Below are 20,892 nucleotides of genomic sequence, written 5' to 3' on the forward strand. Positions count from 1 at the left end.
ACCTGGATAAACAGAAGCTATCTGTTAGCCTCTGCTCAAAGCACTTAGCATAGTGCTGAGAACGTAGTCCACTACCAAATAAATACTGATTATTCAGTAATTCGGGGCATCCATGGAGGGGCTTTGCTTCCTGCGTCATCCCCCAGTTCTGTCACCCATTTGGCAACACTGAGACTCTCAACAGGACCCTCCTTTTCTATTATCTCCCCATCTTCCTGAGTCTCTTCACCACTACTCAGCTCTGAGCTGAGGGCTCCCCAAAATTACAAGTAGATACCTTGCACCCCATCCTGCAGAGTCAGGAAAACTGAAACACCTTATGTTATGAACAGTCTCCACAGTGAGGCCAAGGGAAGCCGAATCACTGGAGGCCCAGGCACCTCGCTGTCACTGAAGACACTCACACGCACAGGGTGTAAGTCACATGCGATCACAGGACTGCCTCCCAGCAGAAGAGGAAGTTCCTGCAGGAGCCTTCAGGAGACCGTCCTGCGGCTCAGTACTTACCAAAGCAAAACGGGGTTTTCGGTTTCTGCTTTGACGTAGCTATGCTCACCTAAATCAAATTAAAAAAAAAAAAAAAAACATGAATATGTTTCTAACAGTGTTGTGAAGAATTTTTTTTCGAATTTTTTTACTGTGAAACTTTTCATACAAAAGGAAGGGTATACAAACCATAAAGGAACATTCAGTCATGAGAAGATTTAGTAATATGTTTAATTGTTGAATCACTGTTACACATGTGAAGCCAATATAATATTGTATATTTCACATCTCAATTAAAAAACATTTTTTTTAACATATAGGAATAATAAAATGGAAACCCTGGACTCACCATCCATATTAAGAAATCGACCATTATCAGCCTTGTTTCTTAGAAGGTCTTCGTATGCCCCTCCCTGATAGAATCCTCAGAAAGAATCACTATCTTGATGTCTGTGTTCATCTTTATCTTTGCAAAAAAACTTTTAAAAGCCACTGAGTTCTGACAAAATTCTCTGTGGACCACAAAACCCATAGTGGCCCCACTCACACCAGCAAGATTCTCCTCTTCCTCTACCACCAACCCTCTCCCTGAACAGTTCTCCCAACTGCAGGTGGTTTTGCTACAAATACACAGATTAAGAGCTCACAGAGAGCTGAGGCACCAGGTTACTACACTTGGACACACAGATCTACCACCCTGACAGCTTAATTCTGAAAGTAAGCACTTTTCCACACCCAGAGAAGGGCCTCTGGAGTCGGAGAGCATTCCTAGGTATTTACAGGAAGGACTTAAGAAAGCAGAAACATTTAGACCTCCTGCTGTGTTCCTTCCTCTTGCTTCTCCAATCCTAACCCTTGCAGTTCATTCCTGAGCATATGCATAGGAGAGAACCCTCCTCACCCAGGCTTTTCAAATACACTGAACCATGAAAGGAACCAACGTATTCCACCATATGCCCACAATGGTTGGGTATCTGCCCTTGGTGGAGGCTGAAGCTCCCTGGAGCAGGCCTCCACCACTGTGCCTGGGACTCCTGAGGGGGCAGTCTCCCTCCCGGGCACCTAAGCTAAGAAACTACTCACCTGGTATCATAATCCTCTCCTGCACACCACTCCCTCGATCCCCTTTCCAACCAAGGGCACTCTCCTACCTGCTCCCACCTAGGTGCTCCAGGAGCGGTTCTCACTTCGTAGGATGCTTATTAGAAATGAGGAGCCAAAGAAAAATCTCAAAGCCAAAATTAAGTTGCTAAGGGTCTGATAAAGACTGACCCACCAGTCTGTCTGGATTTGCACTCTTGGCTCTAAATTCCTTCTACAGACTGGCCCAGATTCCTTAACAAACAAAGTTAATACTGCTCTGAATACTCAAGATGGGAACTGAGGTAGCAGCCTGTAAAAGACCGAAGAGCAGCCAGTACAGCCTGGGCTTGGGTGCCACAGGGCCCGGTGCCAAATCCCTGGTGGCCCAGTTGTGTGACCCCACTTCCTGTTCGATCAGAGGTGGTAAGATCATGTTCATCAGGCTATCACAAGGATTTAATGTGCAGTGAGCACTTCACCCATCATACAGAAGCTGTCAAGCAAGGAGGGCCTATTTATACCTTCCGAGACCTCATTTCCTCTAGGATCCCACTCCACATATTAACACAGGCACTTAGGGGCCAAATGCTGAGGACCTGTGAGCTTTCCTGGGGGCCTACAAACATGTATGTGACCTGACAGAAATGTCTAACCTACTCAACATTAATGAATATTTAATTAAATAAATGCCTGTATACCCTTATATCCTCCTTGACGATATTTAATGAGATACCCACAAGATGTCACATTAAGTCAGCTTCATTAATGTGCCAATTAAGCATTCACAAAAATTTCATTACATTCAAAAATAATTAGCAGCTCTGATTTTTTCTCAGTTCATGAGGATCCTTGGGTGTACAAGATGATTGCTGGAAAATTAGAGCCAATAATCAATTAAGTGAGTTACTCATAGCCAAATCATTCCAAAATTAAAATGACCAAAATCCTTTCAAATAGTTTACAGCCAAACTATTATATTTAACAGGGGACGTGGTGTACTTTCATATGTTTATCACAATGGAGGACGGAGGCCTGAGGGCCTAAGAGAGTCTTTAAATCGTTCTGAAAAATGAAGATTTAAGCAAAGGTGAATCCACACAGCCTGAGTTCAACACAGATTACCCCCATTCAGGGGTGTCCTCAGGACTCCCAGGAAACCCACCCTGGGGCTCAGGGACACCGCAGTCCTGGCCTCCTGGCGAGCTCACTTTCCTGGGCTTGGACCCTGGGATCAATCTGAACCACAATGTGCGCCTTTCCCGGGCTTGATGTCCTGCTGCGATCTGTCAGTGACTCACCTTGCTCAGCACCCACACCCCACAGGTCCTCCCGCCCATACACCCCTGCTCGTCCCACCCTTGCTTCCTGCAGAACACCTGCCATCGCAGCAGGGCCTGGGCCGTCGGGGCCCTCAGAACCCACCTAGCCCCTGGGCTCCACTCCTGCTTTCTCGACACCCCCTCTGGCTCATTCAGAGACTCACCTTTTCTCCCAGAAACTGGTATTTATTACTGCTGAGAGAGGGTGCCACCGAGGGAACACTTCTCACCCCAGCTGGATGACAAACGGTCCACCCTGACCACATCTTACTGCCAGCCTATCCTGCAGAAGGCGACCCATGTGCTTGTATGACAACCGAGGCTTTCAAAGAGATCGCCTGGTTTTCATTTATTTGTTTTTGTTTGCTCAGTTTTCAGTCGAGGCACCAGGGGATTACATGCACATCTATAATTTGCCTCCTGTGGGCACCCCACAGAAGGGTTACCTCGCAAAGCAGTCCTTGCTGAGTTAACAGGCATCAGTTCCAGTTCTGCCCTGATGGGCTGGTTAGCAAGGATAAGACTTTAACATCTCTGATCAGCTTCCCAGCTGGCAGAGCCAGAATGAAATTACTAGTTCCCTTCTTAAAGTCGCAGAATGGCAAAAGGGGAAAATTAAATCATGTCTACCTGTGCTGTGCCCCTCAGAGAGAAGGGCCCAGGTGGGGCATCATTTCCAGTGGAGACCCATAGTAACCCTGGAGACCAGGCACAGAATCTCTGCTCCCTGGGAGGTATAAGCCTTCTTCCTCCCTCCCCACCCATGTGCTGGCCATCAGGCCGGGCTGCGCCGCCTCCTTCAGACGCAGTGACGAACACGGACTCTTGAGGAAGTGTGGCTGAAGGGCTGAGTCTCATGAGGGCAGCCAGGCCACAACCACCTGCACGCCCGAGGTGGCCACAGCTAAGCAGCTGCACAGGAGTGGCTCACCAGTGGGCTGTGGGTTATGCAAGCACTGAACAGAGGTCAGGGATGTGATGGGGGGAATGGGCACGGGTCACCCATACCGTGATGCAGACTAGACCATCGCACAGCTCCACAGATGCTCAGGAACTTGCTCTTATCACATCACACACAGACCACAGAGAAACTCATTGGTGACAGGGCCCTGCTAGCCAGCCCCACCCTGTCTGCCTTGGCCGGAAGTACAGCTGGGGCCCCTGCGGCAGCAGAACTGTCTGGAGCCTCTGGTGCAGCTCCACCCTGTGTCCAGGGTGAGCCTGCCCCACAAGATGGCACCAGGAGGAGAGGAAGCAGCCACCTACGCAGAATGACTGGGGCGGCTCTCAGTCCAGGTCTCAGGACCAGCTTCAGGGGGTCAGCGAGCCCTGAGCTTACCGGCAAAATCAGGGGTGCACACACACAGATACTTCACCTGGACGGTGAGCCCACACTCTTCGTAGGACCTTCTAAAGGATGCATGACACACCCCCTCCAAAAAATGTTAAGAACCCCTGTTCCGGGAAGCAAGACACTGACAAAATGGGGCACAGGCTGGTGGTGGGACAGTGGGGCTGATGGAGTAGAAGATAAGGGCCATCAGGTTAAGTGGGAAGATGGTGGCAACAAAGGCTACCCTCAATTATTTTCTAGTTTCCCCCAAAACTGCTTCTACTGCCATCAATGCCCTGGGTGACTTCAAGTCAAGAACTTTCATGTCTGGTGCCCCTATCTTCCTAACACAGCCCTCAAGAGCGAGCTATGGAAGGGCACCCTCAAACAGAGAAACCACACACACACCGCATGCCGTTGCACTGGGCTTAAATGCTTTCCTCCAGGGGGAATACTTAGGGGTTAACAAGAAATACCCTGGAAGGCTGAATTTGATACCAGCACCACAGCTAAATGGTTTTCTGGGAAAACCCCTGTTTTCTGGCTCTGCATCAGGCAAGAGGTAAAGGCTCTCAGCTCCATGTAACCTGACCCAGTGGCAGCTGTGGGTTTTGCAAAACCCCACTCAGGCCTGCCACTCTCATGAAGGGCTAAAAGGCAAGTCCATCCTTTCTAAATGAGGCAGCCTCCAAAGCAAAGCATTCTAAAAACCCTCATCCGAGTGCCATTTATAAATCATGATTCAGCAGACTGTATTCAGCCTTCCCCCACCAAAAAAAAAACCTTCCCAAACCTTCTCAAACAGGAGAGTTTAGAGTTTTATTAATAATTAAGTTCTCTGCTCCAAACCTCCGAGAGAAATGACCTAACCAGCTCACAGCAAGACCAGACAGGAGAGAGAAGGCCCAGGCCTCAGGCATGCTGGGCCCAGAGGCAGCCACATTTCTTACCACAAGGCATGCACACATTGCCCACAGCTGTGCCTGCAAAGCTTGGCTGTCATAGGTCCTTCCCCCTCCCCGAGGTCATTATCTTCTCTGTAATCCGCTCAGACACTGCCCTGCATCTCCACTGTTGTACCCAGCTGAGTGCCTGGGAGAGGCTGCCTGCAGCCCCAGGAGCCGCCTGCCCCTCCAGACTTGCCCCCTGACCAGCCTCGGAGATGGAAGGCTGAGCACAAGGACTTCCACAGCTGGTTTCAAAAAGGAGGCAGCAACCACTCAGACTAATCTCCCCACACATCTGCAGCCCCTGAGGGTGGAAGAACATGGACCAGGAAGCAGAGGTCCCCAAGAGGCCTGAAGCTCAGGGAGCGTGGGGCGAGCAGGGCTTCCGGAGCCTCAGTGCTGGCGGGATGCCACCTGGCTCTCCTCACTGGACAAAGAGTTCCTCTTTCTGGTGAGGCTCTAAATCCCTCGGCCTTTTTTATCACTGCTGCATCCATAGCAGGTCAGCCCTGGTGCCTGCTCCGGGGAGGGGCCCATAAAAGAAGTTGAATTCAGCAGCTACAGGTGGGCCTCATCAACCAGCCCCCAGGTCTCGGTACTGCGGGGGGTTGCTCCCACCCATCTGTGCCATTTGGACCTGGGGGTGGCCTGTCAGCCAGCCTGTCAGACTCTCCAGCAATCAGCTGGCTGCTGGACAGTTTCCTGGCACCTCTGAGCCCCTTCCTGGGCATTCTTAGCCTGCCTCTGCAGGAATCCTGCCTCGGTGATTGATAAAATTCCAGGGCAGTCCCAATGCTTTCTGCGCTGCTCCTGTGAAACTATACCTTTTGGGAGAATCTTTTATAGCAACTGGGTTTTTAAATGTTGTTTTCTGTTCCTTTTTTCCCCAATTACAAGAGCAATGTCATGTCCCAGTCCTACCCTTCCCCGTCCGTACCTCCTCTGCTGGGAGGAGCTGCAGGCCCACCCTCCAGGAAGATGCTAACCTCCCTCCCCCAGCCCCAGTCAGCAGGGAAGCTTCAAAGGCAACCCGGGGGAAGGAGGAGCCCTTCACTGCCCTCGAGGCATCCCTAAATGCTACTGCCCAAGGGATGTTGACACTGAACTTGCTTAGAGAACACAAATTCCCAATCCCAGGCCAACATTACCTTGGAGATGTAGGTCAGCTGCAAAGATCCCACGGCTCCTGCCCCAACTGCCAGGTTCTGAAAGACATGTTTTTGGTTTTAAGAAGGAGGCCATGGGAGGTGGTGGAAACAACAGTAAGAGATGAAAGACCTGGATTCTAGATCGGCTGATGCAACTTAACTGGCTCTTACAATCGTGAGCGAGTCATTTGCCCCATTCTTTAGCTAACTTTCCTTATCCGTAAAACAGTATTCATTCTTACCGTGGATATGACTGCATTAATGTAATCCTCATTTATTATAGGGAAGCATCTGGTACTGTGGTTAAAAGTGTGGGTTGGTTAAAAGTGTGGGCTTTTGACTGTGTTAAGTTCCTCAAACGCTAAGCCTCAGTTTGCCTTTCTATAAACATAGGAATAATGACAGTACCTACCTCACAGGGCAGCTGTCAGGATGACATGGTACATTTAAAATGAGCCCTTGGAATTGCCCAAGTGTGGGATTCTCCCACGGATGACTCTCACCAAGCGTTAGCTGTAATATTTCTTTTCTCCTTGGTGGCTTGGTCCTATTTTATGCCACTTCAAATTATTTTCGTCACAAAGAGGGTACAGATTCACACAATACAGATGTTAAAAATACAGCTGTTCAGTCTATTTCACAGGACTGTGGTGCGTGCCTAATGGAACGATGTCTGTACTCCATGAGACCGACTACGTAAATGTACAATGAAAGCATCAAGAAACTCACAAGCAATATTTGATCCTGGCACAATCCCTTTGGCTTTCTGATTGCTCCATTGTCAGAAATGAAGCAGTGAAGACACAGGGATGGTGGCCAAGATTTGAAATCAGAGCTGCATAGCTTCTAATGTTAACATGGAAAACCCAGTGACCCATGGACCTGAGAACCTGTCCTTAGCTCCTGGTGACCTCCTAAACCCCTGCCATCAGCCTCAGAGAGTAACTGGGAAGACCCCATTACCTGGCATCATCTCAAAGCAACCAACAGAGGTGAATTTTGGATAATGGGAATTTAGTTTCCTAAAATGCTGAGAGTAAAATGACCTGTTATTCCAGGAGCCTGCCCTTAGGAAGTACCTTAGAAGGCAGAGAAGAGTTCTTTTAGGCCCAATTACCTAAATTAACATGTACCACGTGAAGCAAATGCCATGTGTGAAATTTCCTATTTACACAAGAAAATGGATGGGGGATAATCCCCAATGAAAGGATTCTCAGAGCCCTAGTCTTTTAGAGTGAGAGATCTAGAAAAAAATCTCCCTCCTTTTGCAAATGACGCCATAAATCTAAAATCTCACAGATGAGCATTTCAGATACGGGTGACTTGACTTACACATTTTGTTTAAACTACACAAAGACTGCATTTTGTTTCTGTTTTTAGTAAACCTGTATTGGGTAAAGACAGATAGCCCTTACACCCCTAAATCAGAGTCCAGAAAGGAGCCACAGCACCCCAAAAGGCCAGTGAGGGACTGACTCTGCCCCAGAGGAGAATGTGAACCACTCTGGACAAACACAGCTTTGCATGAAGACTGCCCAAGGCTGGCCTGGGTCTGCACGGCCTCTGCTGCACACTGGGCACCTGGCTTACCCCCAGCCAGGTTTGCACTTGAGGAAAGTGACCTGTGAGGGAGGGGATTTGCCCAAGGTCAGGTGATTTGGTAGCAGAGCCTGAACTAAATTAAAGCTCAGGTCTCCAGACTTCCACGCCAGCGCCCCAGCAGCAGCATGGTGTAATGTTCAAAGCCTGAGCTGCTGGAATTCTAGCTGTGACATTATCATCCTAGGACTTCCAAGGCAAGTTATTTACCTGTGAGATGGGGGTAATGAACCCTGTTTCACAGGCTTGCTGTGGGATGACATGGAGATGCACAGAGCCCAGCACAGGGTGAGGCCTCTCCCAGACCCACAAGGCTAATTACAAGACGCAGACATCAAGGCTCTCCTCACCAAACCACGGCCCCAAGGCCTCCAGAGCCCGGTCTTGAACTACGAGTGAGGAGTGACGAAATGGCAGTTGGGGAGCCATTCAGACACACGTAATGACAGACAGGTGAACTTGAACTAGTTCATCCCCTCCACCCTCCGGGGCTGCTCCACCCACAGCCCCCGCCCCCTTCAGGGGCAGAGACAGACCAGCAGTCCCCCAGTTATGCCAGGGCTGCAAGTACCCCCACTCCCTCCACCCACAGCCACCCACGGTCAGCTCCTGGGCTCACATGGGTGTCCTGAGAAGCCAGGAAAATATGGCTAATGTCTGTAAATGCCATTTCCCCCCACCTTCCTTCCCACCCGGGGGGAAATGAGTGACAGGAGAAAACAGCCCCCAGATTACTGGGGCTTGATCCACAGTGACAGCTCAGTGTCCACCCCAATTACTGGGCCTAGGGGATTAATGGGGACAGCTCACTGCCGGGGTGGAAGCCCCAGGCAGGCACGTCCTGGTCAAGGAAGATTGTGCCAACATGCCTGAGCTGAGCGCCTGGGCAGACAGATGTGAGGGCAGGAATGCCAAGGAACAGGACCTGGGGGAGGGCAGGGTGTCAGAGCCTGCACAGGCCGCCTCCTGGCCACAGCCGGCTCCTCCCGGGAGGGGTGGGAGGGGCACCTTCGCAAAGCCTTCTCCACCCACCGCAGCCTGCCCTGACCTCGCCTTCTGGAATTCATGTACTTTGCTGCACATCTGAATCTCCTGGGGAGCTCATTTGAAAAGGCCCAGCTCAGGCCTCAGCCAAAACACACTGACTCAGGATCCAGGGGAATGTGGTCAGGACACATACATTTTCAAAATGCTCCCCCGAAAAAATTAATAAATAGAAAGAGAGAGAGAGAGAGAGAGAGAAGAGAGAGAGAACAACTGGTCTGCATGACAAAATGTAGCCCTGGATTCTGTATTGAAGTATATTTTTCTGGGAGTTTAAGTCTCTCCTTACTAGATTTTAAGCACACGAGGACATGAAGAGATCTCATTCCTCTCCACAGCAGGCTCCTCCATCTGCTAAGGAAAACCCCATTTGTGTGATGGCTCTCAGAGAGTTCTGTCCACCATTGGCAAACACATTTCTTTGGGAAGCCTTGTTCCCGTTCCCAACATGGGCATCACTTGAGCTTGCAGTTCCCATGACCTGGGACAGCAATCGACGCAGAAGGCATAAAAGGACTGAGTCCCAGCTAAAAGGGGGGCAGGGGCTGGGGATGAGGGAGTGGAGCAAGGGGCTGGGAAGAGGGACCAACATCATCTGAGCGGATGGGGTGTGGACACAGGTGGGTGGGAAGGTTGCTTATTTTTTAACCAACTAATATCCCCAGGGTTTTAACTGATCTGGGGGTTGGGCCCAGGCACCTGCATGTTTTTAAAGCTCCCAAGTGATTGCACTGCATCGCCAGGTCACAGGCCCACTGCTGCACCCGCTGGTCCTGCTGGCTGGACACTGGACATGCAGCAGCTGGTGAGAGGAAGGGCCTCTTCCGGCCACAGCCCATGGTGCCCCCATTTGCAGCACCCACGCTAAACAGGCAGGTGGAAGGTAAAAGCAAGGGGCAAGAGAAGGAAAGGAGGTCCCAGCACACGCACGGATGTCTGTAAGTCAGGAGAGACCTGTACACTTCTGAGACTTTCAAATTTGGGGGAACCATGAAGGGCACAGGGCAGGTTCCTGTTCAATGGCCAACAGTTTTACAAAGACACTGACAAGGCCTTGCTTTTGGCTCAAGTGTTCTTCTGTCACCAAAGACCTCAAAAGTGCTCCTACTCCCCAGGAGTGGAAAGCATTGGGTTTATTCTTTTCCAGTACAAGGAAGGAGCTGAGGTGCCCACACAGAGAAGTGACACATCTCTTATGGTAAGTCTTTTTTCTGGAAGCAACATAATTTCTTGTTGAAACAGAAAAGTTGCCCATGTAAGCAACTGACCTTCCAGGGAGCGTAGCAAGGTGCATAGGCTTGACTACACACAACGGCAGATCCATAGGTTCCCAGGATGTCAGCACTATGAGGTTCTGTCAGTACCTCATCATTCAGCCACTACATGAATCCTCTGAGGCTCAACTTGGGGAAGTGACTTCCTCAAGGAGCCACAGGAAGACAGAGCGTGTAACTCCCAGTGTCGACCTGGTGCTCCGGCAAAGCACAGCTTCAGAAAGGTGGCGGGGGAGCTGCAGAGATTTAGGGTCTACTATGCACCAGGATGGGCTAGTTTCTTCTGCACACTGTCGCTGAATCCTAACAATCCCATTTTACAGATGAAGAAACTAAGGATGGGGCAGGAGGAGCACCTTGTCCAAGGTCCCCCAGGACCCAAGCTGCCAGGCCAGGTTTAGAACCCAACCCTTCCTGATTCTCAAATCCCATGCCACCTCCCGAGACAGTCCTTCAAATGTATAAGGACCCGCTCATTATCTAAGAGTTGATTATCAGTGAAAGGTAAATACAAAAGCAGGACCAGCAGGGTCACATCAAAAGTGGCCCTGAAGAGCTGCCCAAGCTGGGCAGGGTAGGAACTGGTCAAACTGGCTCTCAGGTGCCAAACTCCGAAAGATCAGGGATTTCGGGTGGAAACCAGGGAGGAGATGCTGGCGCCCTCTGACCTCTTACGTCCCTCTGGGGTGTCTAGCAGGCTGCAGGGGAGAGGAGGAAGGGAATGTCCGTGGAAATCCCACAGCCAGGGCATGAGACTGCAGGGCCGCCCATGGGCAGAAACCATCACAAGCCCAGGCCAGACTCAACTCTCCAAAGAGACCTGCCCAAGCTGAGGGGTGTGATGGGCACGGAGGGGATAGGGTCATCCCCTCTGCCCCACGGCCAGTGCCCTGGCATGACAGAAAGACCAAAGCAAGGTAGCCAAGCTGCTCCCAGGCATTAGGCAACCCGGACAGTGGCCTGACCCGCTGCTCCAGCATGAAACACATCTCCTCCCCTCCACCCTAGAGCTCCACCTCCCGACACTGACCTGAGGGGAGGTGGAATGCCAGGGCCACTCCCCATATCCAGTTCAAACCAGGGACTTGATCTTTCCCTTCACAGAGTCGATTCTCCATCGTGAACTGCCACGCCAGTGTAATGCATGCCTCCGGGTGACATGCCAGCTCTGCCTACTGCCAGGACAAACTCCGTGATGGAGAAGTCTCTTGACCACCCCCCATCCTGGAAATAGCACCCTAAGACATGGTCAAAGGCTGGGCTCCAGATAACCCCCTGGACACAAAACTCTAACTGCTGGCCACGGAAATGGTTCTAAAACCTGAAACTCAATAAGCCAACTCCTTCTGCCTCTAAGTCAACTGTCGTATTTCCCATCCCCTCTCGGATGGCTTGCCTTCCTGACCAGAGGCTCTGCACTCTCTCCATCACCTGGGGACAAACCCTTTGACGGGCCCACTTTACTTCAGTCCATCACCCAGCCTGTCATCTCCCTTCACACGGCCTTTCCACCTACCCCTTCCGCCCCATTCCCACCGCTCCACCCCACAGATTGTCACCTCCAACTCCAGCCTCTGCCCACGTCCCGTCCACCCATGTCACTGCCAGAACAAACTTTCTGAATAAATAACATCTCTGTGGCATGTTAAGAGTTTATTGAAGCATAATGCATGTATGTTATTTAATCTTCACTCCAACTAGATGAGAGCTAGGGTTCATTAAAAGCATTACCCCTATTTTACAAATGAAGACAGGAGGCTCACAACAATGGATGCTTTCCTAATAATGTCTTCATCAATTTCTCCTGTGCTCAGCAGACAGAACGACCTAGGAAAATGGGCTCTGAAGCAAATCTAGTGGGTAGCTCCTCTTCCAAACATACAATTACCTGCTTTGCCTTCGAGACGCTGTTTTAATAATGTAATGGCACTTTTCTATATAGATACATAAATGCATAAAAAGAGATGTATATGATAGATATGTTAAACAGAATGCTGAAGGTTGAAATCTAAAGCTAAACATAAGTATAACCAAAGGCAGATTTTAAGAAAGAATAGTCACCACCATGGTTTTGCATTAGTAAAGCCTCTTCTAAGTCTCACAGCTCTCATCTCTTGAGTGGCTCCTATTTTAATCCTGAGTAGTGCTAACTACTAAAAATTATAAGAACAAGAACTTTTTTTAAATGTAAGATTTCTATAGAAAACACATACAACAAAATTGTGCTTCCAGTATTTTATGTGTGTGAACTCTCAAAAAGCCCACACATAATTTTAATTCTAAAAACAGTAATTGAAATAAAAATCTACCCTTAGCAGAATTTGCATTTTGCTGAGAATACAGATCTGTGGCTTAAAATAATTCTTTGGGGATTTTTTTTTCCCCCAAAGGAATTCTACAATCTTACTCTAACACAGTAAGGACAAGAGCACACCAGAAATTCTACTTAACCCTTGAAGTCATCTGTCTACACAGACAGTTAGTATACTTACCATACAAAGGCCATGAATTAAAAGCACTTTGCCTAAGCCAATTGCTGAAGATCTGAAAGTTATCATGAAACTTGTATATGCAGAGAATCCCTCAGGACAGACACAGAAAACACTAATACTTGCCTCTGGGCTGGGGGAAGTGTGGCTGGGGGACAGGAGTGGAAGGGAGAAACCTGTCACTGTATCACCTTTCCCACATTTTGGATTTTGTACTATGTGCATGTATTGGCCATTTCTTAAAGAAAGTTATCTTACTGATTCTTGGCATTTTGACATGTGGAAGCATATGATGCAAAAATCTTTTTAAATATTATTGATTTCAGCCCAATGTTGCACCAGGAGGTTTCTGATGCAGAAAACAGAATTTATAAAATATACCAACTTTCTAATGTGTGATCAAAACCAAAAGTTTCTGTGATGACTGCCCTTGCACTGTTCACCATGTAAGAACTTATTCACTATGTAAGAATTTGTTCACCATGTAAGAACTTGTTCGTTATGCTTCAGAAGATTGGAGACTGTTGAGAACTAGGCTTGGGGTTGATTAATGATTGTGCATTGAGTACCCTATACAGAATTTTATTATTGTTAACAACCATTTGATCAAAAAAATATGAGAGATGCCCTCTCAAAAATAATTAATTAATTAATTAATTAATTAATTAATTAATTAAAAAATATACCAACTTTCACTTAGCCTTCAAGACAAAACTATGATCCATTATACGCTATGTATCAATAAAATTTCCCTTTCCTATCACTCTTCTGTACTCTTTCTACTGCAGCCAAATATCCAACTTTTTGTCAACACAACTAAAGCTCTTTGCCCCTTGCAATGGAAAGAATTGCTTCAGCTTATTTAAAAACACAGACAGCCAAAGGTTTTGACTGGGGCCCCATAGTTATTAAGAGTTACCAGTCTTCATGCGTATGATGTTGATCCATAACTTACATCATGGCCTTGGAAAAGTAGAAACATCTAAGTATTTTTTGGCAAAAGAGAGAAAATACATTTCAGAGTAAATTTGACAACACTCATCTAGTGCAATATTGTTTTCATGCTTCCGTTTATCATTTGGTCAGGGTTGTGTAACTCAGTCTTGCAATTAGTTAGGCCAAGTGAGCAGTAAGGGTGGAACGTAAGCTTAGTTACTCTATCGGTCACCGTGGTAAAGTAGAGAAGTCTAAGGACTTTCACCTCCTCTCTCATGAGAGGGTCTGACATTCCATTAAAATACAAATGCTGGTGCTGTAATATCAGAGCAATGTTTTAAGGGAAATCCAACCAATATTTCTTTCTATTCAAGAACTATTTGTGTGCTTATATTGTCAGCATATTGATGTTTAAATGCATTAGCCAAACCAGCAGCCATAATCAATAATATTGAAACTTTCCATTTATAGGGGTACTTTTAGCTAATGGGCTTCATCCGGTATCGGTGTGGCGTCTCTGCTGCCTATATGAAAAGTCTCGATTTTACAGATCCTGTCAGACGTGTACCTACTCCACGCACGCCGACCTCCCCCACACGCCCACTGTCCATCCCAGGGGCAGCCTGAGAGCAGTGGTCACTAGCCTCTAGCCTCCAGAATCTGTTGGCTGTTCTGCTGTGAGCACAATGCCTGGCACCTGCCTCTCTGCTTCAGAGGCCTGCCTTCAGGCTGGAAGAGCCATTTGCCCACATTGGCAGAGCCAGAACCGGTGACTGTCCGGTGGGGCACCGGAAAGCCCAGCTTCCTTGGGACAACTCAGGCCTGACTCCCCCAGAGCCCCCTCCAGCCTCAGGCTCGGGCCTACCCTTTGGCGCCTTCTGCCTGAGCTCAGGCGCTTGTCTGGCTTCCTCCGCTTGCCTGTCCTGGCTCCCAGCTCTCTTGACAGTCTCCAGGGGAACATTTCCTTAACAAAGACCTTGCCACAAATCCTGGCTTCCGTGCTTGACTCCTGGTCTCAGGTCCATTCCGGGGGAGCCGACCTAACACACCCTCCAACCAGACAAGCTCCCCTCCCCTCCTTGGCACTGCCTCTGCCCCACGATGACTGCTGTTCCCTCACCCAGAAGGCCCTCCTCTTCCCCTATGACTCTGCTTAGGAAAGGGTGCCTAACAAGCAGATGAGATTCTCTAAGTGAAAACACTTCAAAACCTGCAAAATGCTCACAAATAGAAATCACGTGTAGTGATAATCTCATGCATCCTTCCAGATCCAGCTCTAGGGCCACCCCCTCCATGAAGGGGTCCCCCACACTCCCTGCCACACTTCTATTCAATCATCTACCTGCTGACCTTCAGCATAAACCCCATGCAGGCAAAGACATGGTCTTACTCACTGTCGTAGCCTCAGCATCTAGACTGGTGTCTGGCACACGGGACGTATTTGGCAAATATGTTACATAACATTGCTAAATTCCAGGATCTCTCTCTAGTCTCAGCCCTTCAGGAAATGAAGGGCCAAAAGCCATGTTAAGGGTCACCAAGCATGCCTACAGTCCAGAGAGAATAAATAACTTCTTTAATGTATAAAACAACTGAGCAGCAGAGCCAAGATCTGATCCATGATCTCTGTCTCCCGGCCTGAGAACTTTCCAGATGAGACTCTACCTGCTGGTCCGAAATTGTCCCCGGATGGGCAGCAGTAAGCGAAAACTGCCCCCCCCCCCCCCCACCACCACTTCAACAAGCTCTCAGCATCTAGGCCAGTCACTTACTGACGTGCTTTTGTTATAAAGACAGACTGGGGTTTTTAGTCCTGCAGTTTTGTGTATATTGTTTTCATCTCTCCAACTACACCTGAAGCTTCCCGGATGCAAAGACCTCTCTAAATTCCCCTCTGATCTGTCTGCAGGACCTTGCACAGGGCTGAGCACAAATATCAGTAGGAGGAAAGAAGCAGACAAAGGTGAGGAGCACAGACACCAGAGGCAGCTCTGCATGGGCTCCAACCTGGCTCTGCACTGACCATGTGTGTCACCTTGAATGAAGTCACTGAACTTCTGTGCACCAGGCAGAGCACTGGCAGAGGGATCAGAGCCCTGAGTCCCAGCGATTATCGGGAGGACTTATCATAACACATGTGAAGCCTTTCCCACAATGGCCGGCATAAGGCAGCCACTCAGGAAGCGTGACCCACAGTTATCAGTAACGGCAGTAGCAGTGATGGTAAAAAACAGACTCCATAAACACCAACCAACAAGTGGCTTCAACAGGCAAAGGTCAGAGACCTGGGTCAGAAAATCCCCTGCTTATCAATGCCTATTAAATAACCAAGATATCCTATCAAGAGTTTTCATTTCCCTATGAAAGATGCTCAGTGAATGAACTCAGTTCCCACTGTTTCTCTCCACAGGGACAGAACAGCCCCCCCATGGCCTCCCCTATTTGTTCTTGGGGATCACTTCCGATCCATCTTTGCCTACTCTGCAAAGCTTCCACTCAGTTTAGGCCGTGTCCTCAATCCCAAGGGAGTGATGTCGGGCACTCTGCATTTCATAAAAGCCTCCCTCCTGAGAGCCTCTAGTTTGTTCACTCAGTCATTCAATAAGCACACGTTTATTCCAGGCTGGGCACTGTGGGCCAGAAGCTCCGCCTGATAAGCTCCCTGCCTCTGGGACCTCCCAGGCCTGAGAGGCCCCTGGCTTCTCTTCCCCAATCAGAGACCACCTCTGAAAGCTTTCCTTCCTCCCGGACATATCAAGGTGACTGTCTCATTACCAACAGTATTAGCAGGGGAAGCAGAGTCAGGTGCCAGGGTTAGAATCTTGGCTCTGCTACTTTCTTATTATGCAACCATGGGTAAATTTCTCCCCTCTGTGCCTCACCCACCTCACCTTCAGAAGGAAGACAGTAATTTCAATTAGACTTCTTGTCAGAATGGCAGGAAAACCCAATGAAGTCCATAGAACAGTGCTTGGCTTATAGCAATAAATGCTCGCTAATACTATTTTACAACTTACACACATATCCAGTCCACGCCAAGTCTAGAATGGCTGTTTGGCCATTAACACAATAAAGTACTAAGCCACCAACTGAAGAAGTAAAATGTTCTGAACTATTGCTATGTCACAGCCATACTCTCCTTTTCCAGGCATATGCCAAGCCAGTGGAAATCCAGGGAAAATGCAAAGAATCTCTAGCAGGACACACGAGTTCTATTTGGTAACTTGAACTCAGAGAAGACTCCAGCACAAAGAGAACCCTGAGAGCTCAGTTGGATGATCTGTCCATCAAATCCAGAAAGAGCAGGAAGCTGCCCTGGGCAGGTGGGACCTGCTGCAGAGGCTGACCCCAGAGATGCCAGGCAAGCAGCCTGACGTACAGCACCCAAGGTTAGTGCAGGTTCTGGAACCAGGCAACAGTAACATCAGAGGGCAGGACAGAGCAAGCAAAATCCTGACAGCTGCCAACATTCAAGATCCAAGATCTTGAACGACAGTGTGGCGCTTGGTAAGACCCAGAGACCACATATTACCCAGGGCTCATCCCTGGCCTTCCAGAAACCAAGTCTGCTGGCAATAAAGATTGATCTCAATCCCATCCAACAGGAGGGAAGCAGCCCATAAAATGCCACCTCCTCACACAGCAGACCGGGCAACCCCGCTGTGTGCACTTGTGCAGAGCAAAGGCAGGGAAAATGTTACAGCAGGGCCTGAGACAAACCCAAGACTGAAGCTTTACACAAGGCAAGCGTTCCAGGCTAAGTGAGGGACGTGAGCGTTCACACGGAGGCTTCCTTCTGCATGCACAGCCCTGTAAATGCAACTCATCAACAGAAGGGTTATAGGGATGTGGGGTGAGATGGGGGACACAGTTGGGTTTAGGGTTAAGTCTTTACTGGAGAAGGCAAATTGCTGGCAGCTGACCTGAGTATGTTTTCTGTATCTATAACATTTTCCCCAGCCATCAATTACAGAAGACAAATGACAAAGGCCTCTAGAGGGTTAATCCCTGGAAAATGACCAAGTGACTCACAGGACTCTTTCTACTGCATATCTGACAGCAAAAATCCATCCCCCAACACCCAGACTTTCCTCTTCCCGAGCCTGTGAACCAGAGCCAGATCTCAGCCCCATGCCCCTGCACCCCAACATGGCTGTGACCCGTGACCTAGCTGTTCAGGGACCACACCAGTCTGTGGGGCCTCCTTCTACCCAAATGCAGTGGGAAGGAGTCACTAGCACCAGAAAAACAGTCCTCAGATCCCAAATCAGGGGTAAAGCAACTTTTTCCAGGGATTCCCAGGCACAGCAATAAACCCTAGGAGGGCCCCCCAGTCTTAGGCCTGATCACAACAAAGTGCTAATAAAGCAAGTCACTGCATGCCAGCTGTGTCCTTGCTAAAGTCAACTGCAATGTCTGAGACTCAGAGTCTCATCTGTAGCAGGAGGAAGCCAACGCAGGTGACACCCCAATGCAGGAGACCAGAGGAGTCCAATGTTTGTGCAGCTCAGGGAACCAGGTCACATTCTCTGCTGGGGAGGGGCCCCCGACTGCAAGGGCAGGAATGGCTGTGAGGCCACGGCCCTGACAAGAGAGGCGAGAGGAAGCAGGCCACGCTCTGGGGCCTGGATCCTGCCTGGCCAGCTTCTGCCGGACTTGTGCAAGTGTAAATTCCTGAGGTGAGAAAAGATACCAGATATCCGGGGTCAGGAGAGCTGAGCTTTTTCTCCTAAGCTGAGACCAGGGATGGTTTTGCGTGTGTGTGCTGGGGGTGGGAGGGCGGAGGCTTCCCCTCCTTCCTGACAAACGGGTTAGTGTTGCCCACAAGAGGCGAAGCCCCTGGGCTCCTCCCGTGCGCATTCCTCCCGGGCCACGGTGGCTGGCCAGCCGCCCACCCGCTTCCGCACGGCCTCTCACCTGGGGGTTGTCCATGTACCAGAGAAGGCAGTTGGCCCGGGTGTCCAGAATAAAGTACCTCCGCAGAAACTTGCCGCTGTTCTCATTCTCCTCGATGTCCAGAAACCCACAGATTCGGTTCTGTCGATCCACATACGGCATTCCTGGGCTCTGCTCACATCACCCTGTGCGGCAGGAGGGAGGGAGGCAGGGTGAGGACAGGGGAGCGGATCCAGCCTCAGGACCTGTAGGAACCTCGCTCCCGCTCGACTCACCTGTGAGGAGCTAGGCTGGCACTCTCACCAGCTTCCTTCTCCAGGGCACCCAACGGTCCACCCACGCAGACCCTGGACACCCCTACCAATTCCATCCATAAGGAGTCACCCAAACCCCCTGACATGTATTTGCCTAACTCTCCCCGGGCTCTACTGCATGCCACGCAGGCACACAGTACATTCACAGAGGACAGAAGCCCAGGCTTGGGGACAGGGGACCACTTTCTGATTGTGTGACCAAAACTAATCTTTCTGCACCTCAGTTTCTGCATCTGTAAAATGGGGATAATAATAGTACCTGCATCTAAGACTTTGGGGAGAATGAAGTGTTTGGAGCACATGTAGCATGTCCTGAACACCAGCATTATGACTACTCTTCACAAGGCCTAGTAAAGTAGTCACAACCCACTCTTACACATCAGGAAATTATCTCAGGGAGGATTTAAGCTCCAATTCAAACTTCTGGACAAGCCTCTGCCAGGAAGTCAGTCATAAAGAGCAGCCCCTCTAAATAGCTGCACGAAAAAAACCGAGGGGCTCCGGGGCCTTGTGGCAGGTCCACGTCGCTCAGCCCCAACTCCACTCATTTGCTGTCACCCAGAGGCCACTTGGGATGGGAAAAAGAGGGACGAGAAGGCCTCAACCCCCAAACTCTTTCACCAACCCCAGGACAGGGTCTCTGGCGACGCCAGACAAGCTGCTCCTCAAGTCGGCCTCCCTCCCGAGTCCCTTCCATCTCTGAGGAGCCGAAGGAAAGGGCGGGGCTCTGCTCTCCGCCCCGAGGAGGAGGAGGTCCTTCCGCCGGGCGGCCATACCCACCCTGGATGCACCGCACGGTGCACAGGTGGAACAGGGTCGTGCCCACAAGGGCCAGCAAACACCAGGTGACATTCCGACTTTCAAGGACAGACACCGCCCTCGACTGGGCCTGCTTGGCTCCAACAGGCAAGATTCACCATGACCCCAGCCCCCCATGGCCCTTAGTTTGTCACGAGGCAAAGAGGCCACTGGCTTCGGGCCATTCTCTGCCCCACAGCACTGAGTCTGCCGTCAGCTACTGACGTGCCCCACCCGGAGTCTCCCCCACATCCCCGGGAGACCAGGCTAAGTCAAGGGTGACCACGCATGTGGTCTTCTCTCCCAGCTACAAACAGGCCTCACGGTGTTGAGAGGCCGCCCCAAGAAAAAAGTGCCCCCCCCACAGGGTACTGGTGGACAAGGAATCCCGCCCAGCCAGAGTCCCAGTGGGAACCCATGACTCTCAGAAGGGAGATGGGTCGGGGTGACATAGCTACCCGCAGGGTGTGACAGGGCACAAGGGAGTCAAACAGGACAAAGATGAACAGCACAGCTACAGCTACAAAGGACTGTAAACTGAGAAATAAAAGGATAAAAAGTGAGAAGAGGAGAGTTGAGGAGATGGCAGAGGAGGAGGTGGCGGTGGAGCGGACAGAGGTCAGTGGCACAAAGTGGCATCATCACAAAGAACTGCCTGCAGTCAGATGCCTGCCTGCCAGTGCCTCTCCGGGCTAAGCTGCCATCCCAGCTCGGCTCCCCAGCGCCGGTTGTGAGGTCAGGGAGGGAGATGGGCTGGAGCCCTGGGGAAGGAGCAAACGCCACTGGGAGGGGCTTTGAGTCTTCTGCCAGATGCTAGCTCGGGGTGGGAAGGCCAGGGGCCCAGCGTCGCCCGGGGAGGGAGCACAGCCCTGGGAAGGGATGCAGATCTCCCCAGGGACTCAGGGACAGCAGGATCCCAGGCAGAAAGTCTGGCTCAGGCTCAGAGGGAGCGCCCAGCTGTCGGGCTGGACCAGAGCTCACCCATCCCCCATGCGAGCCAGGCAAATTCCCTTGACACCAGCCCAGCCACAGAGGCAGACTTTCCAGGGCTTTAAGGCCTGCTGCCGCTCCTGGGGCGTCTCTAAGGGAAAGCATGTGAACTGCAGGGGGTAACCAAGCCAAAAGTCTCTAGGCCCTGGTGGTGCGCATGGCATCCACACAGTGCTGGCTTTCAAAGGATCCCTTCCCAGCCTACAGGATTAATCAGAGCCTGTCTCTTTCTCAAG

General features: G+C 50.2%; 1 protein-coding gene across 3 annotated transcripts in view; it reads right to left on the reverse strand.

Annotated features, from left to right (window-relative positions):
* Window positions 1-20,892, reverse strand: part of PLEKHA2 (pleckstrin homology domain containing A2) — a 51,425-nt gene that overhangs the window by 21,222 nt on the left and 9,311 nt on the right. For all 3 annotated transcript variants that reach the window (XM_036932144.2, XM_057505186.1, XM_036932141.2), the window contains 3 exons: window positions 18,576-18,739; window positions 6,317-6,373; window positions 508-556 (listed from right to left, as the gene is read on the reverse strand). In XM_036932144.2, coding sequence (XP_036788039.1) covers window positions 508-556; window positions 6,317-6,373; window positions 18,576-18,716 — 247 coding nt within the window. In that variant the 5' untranslated portion in view covers window positions 18,717-18,739. The remainder of the gene's footprint in view (window positions 1-507; window positions 557-6,316; window positions 6,374-18,575; window positions 18,740-20,892) is intronic.

This window comes from Manis pentadactyla, chromosome 7 (genome assembly GCF_030020395.1).
Source record: "Manis pentadactyla isolate mManPen7 chromosome 7, mManPen7.hap1, whole genome shotgun sequence".
Taxonomy (NCBI): domain Eukaryota; kingdom Metazoa; phylum Chordata; class Mammalia; order Pholidota; family Manidae; genus Manis; species Manis pentadactyla.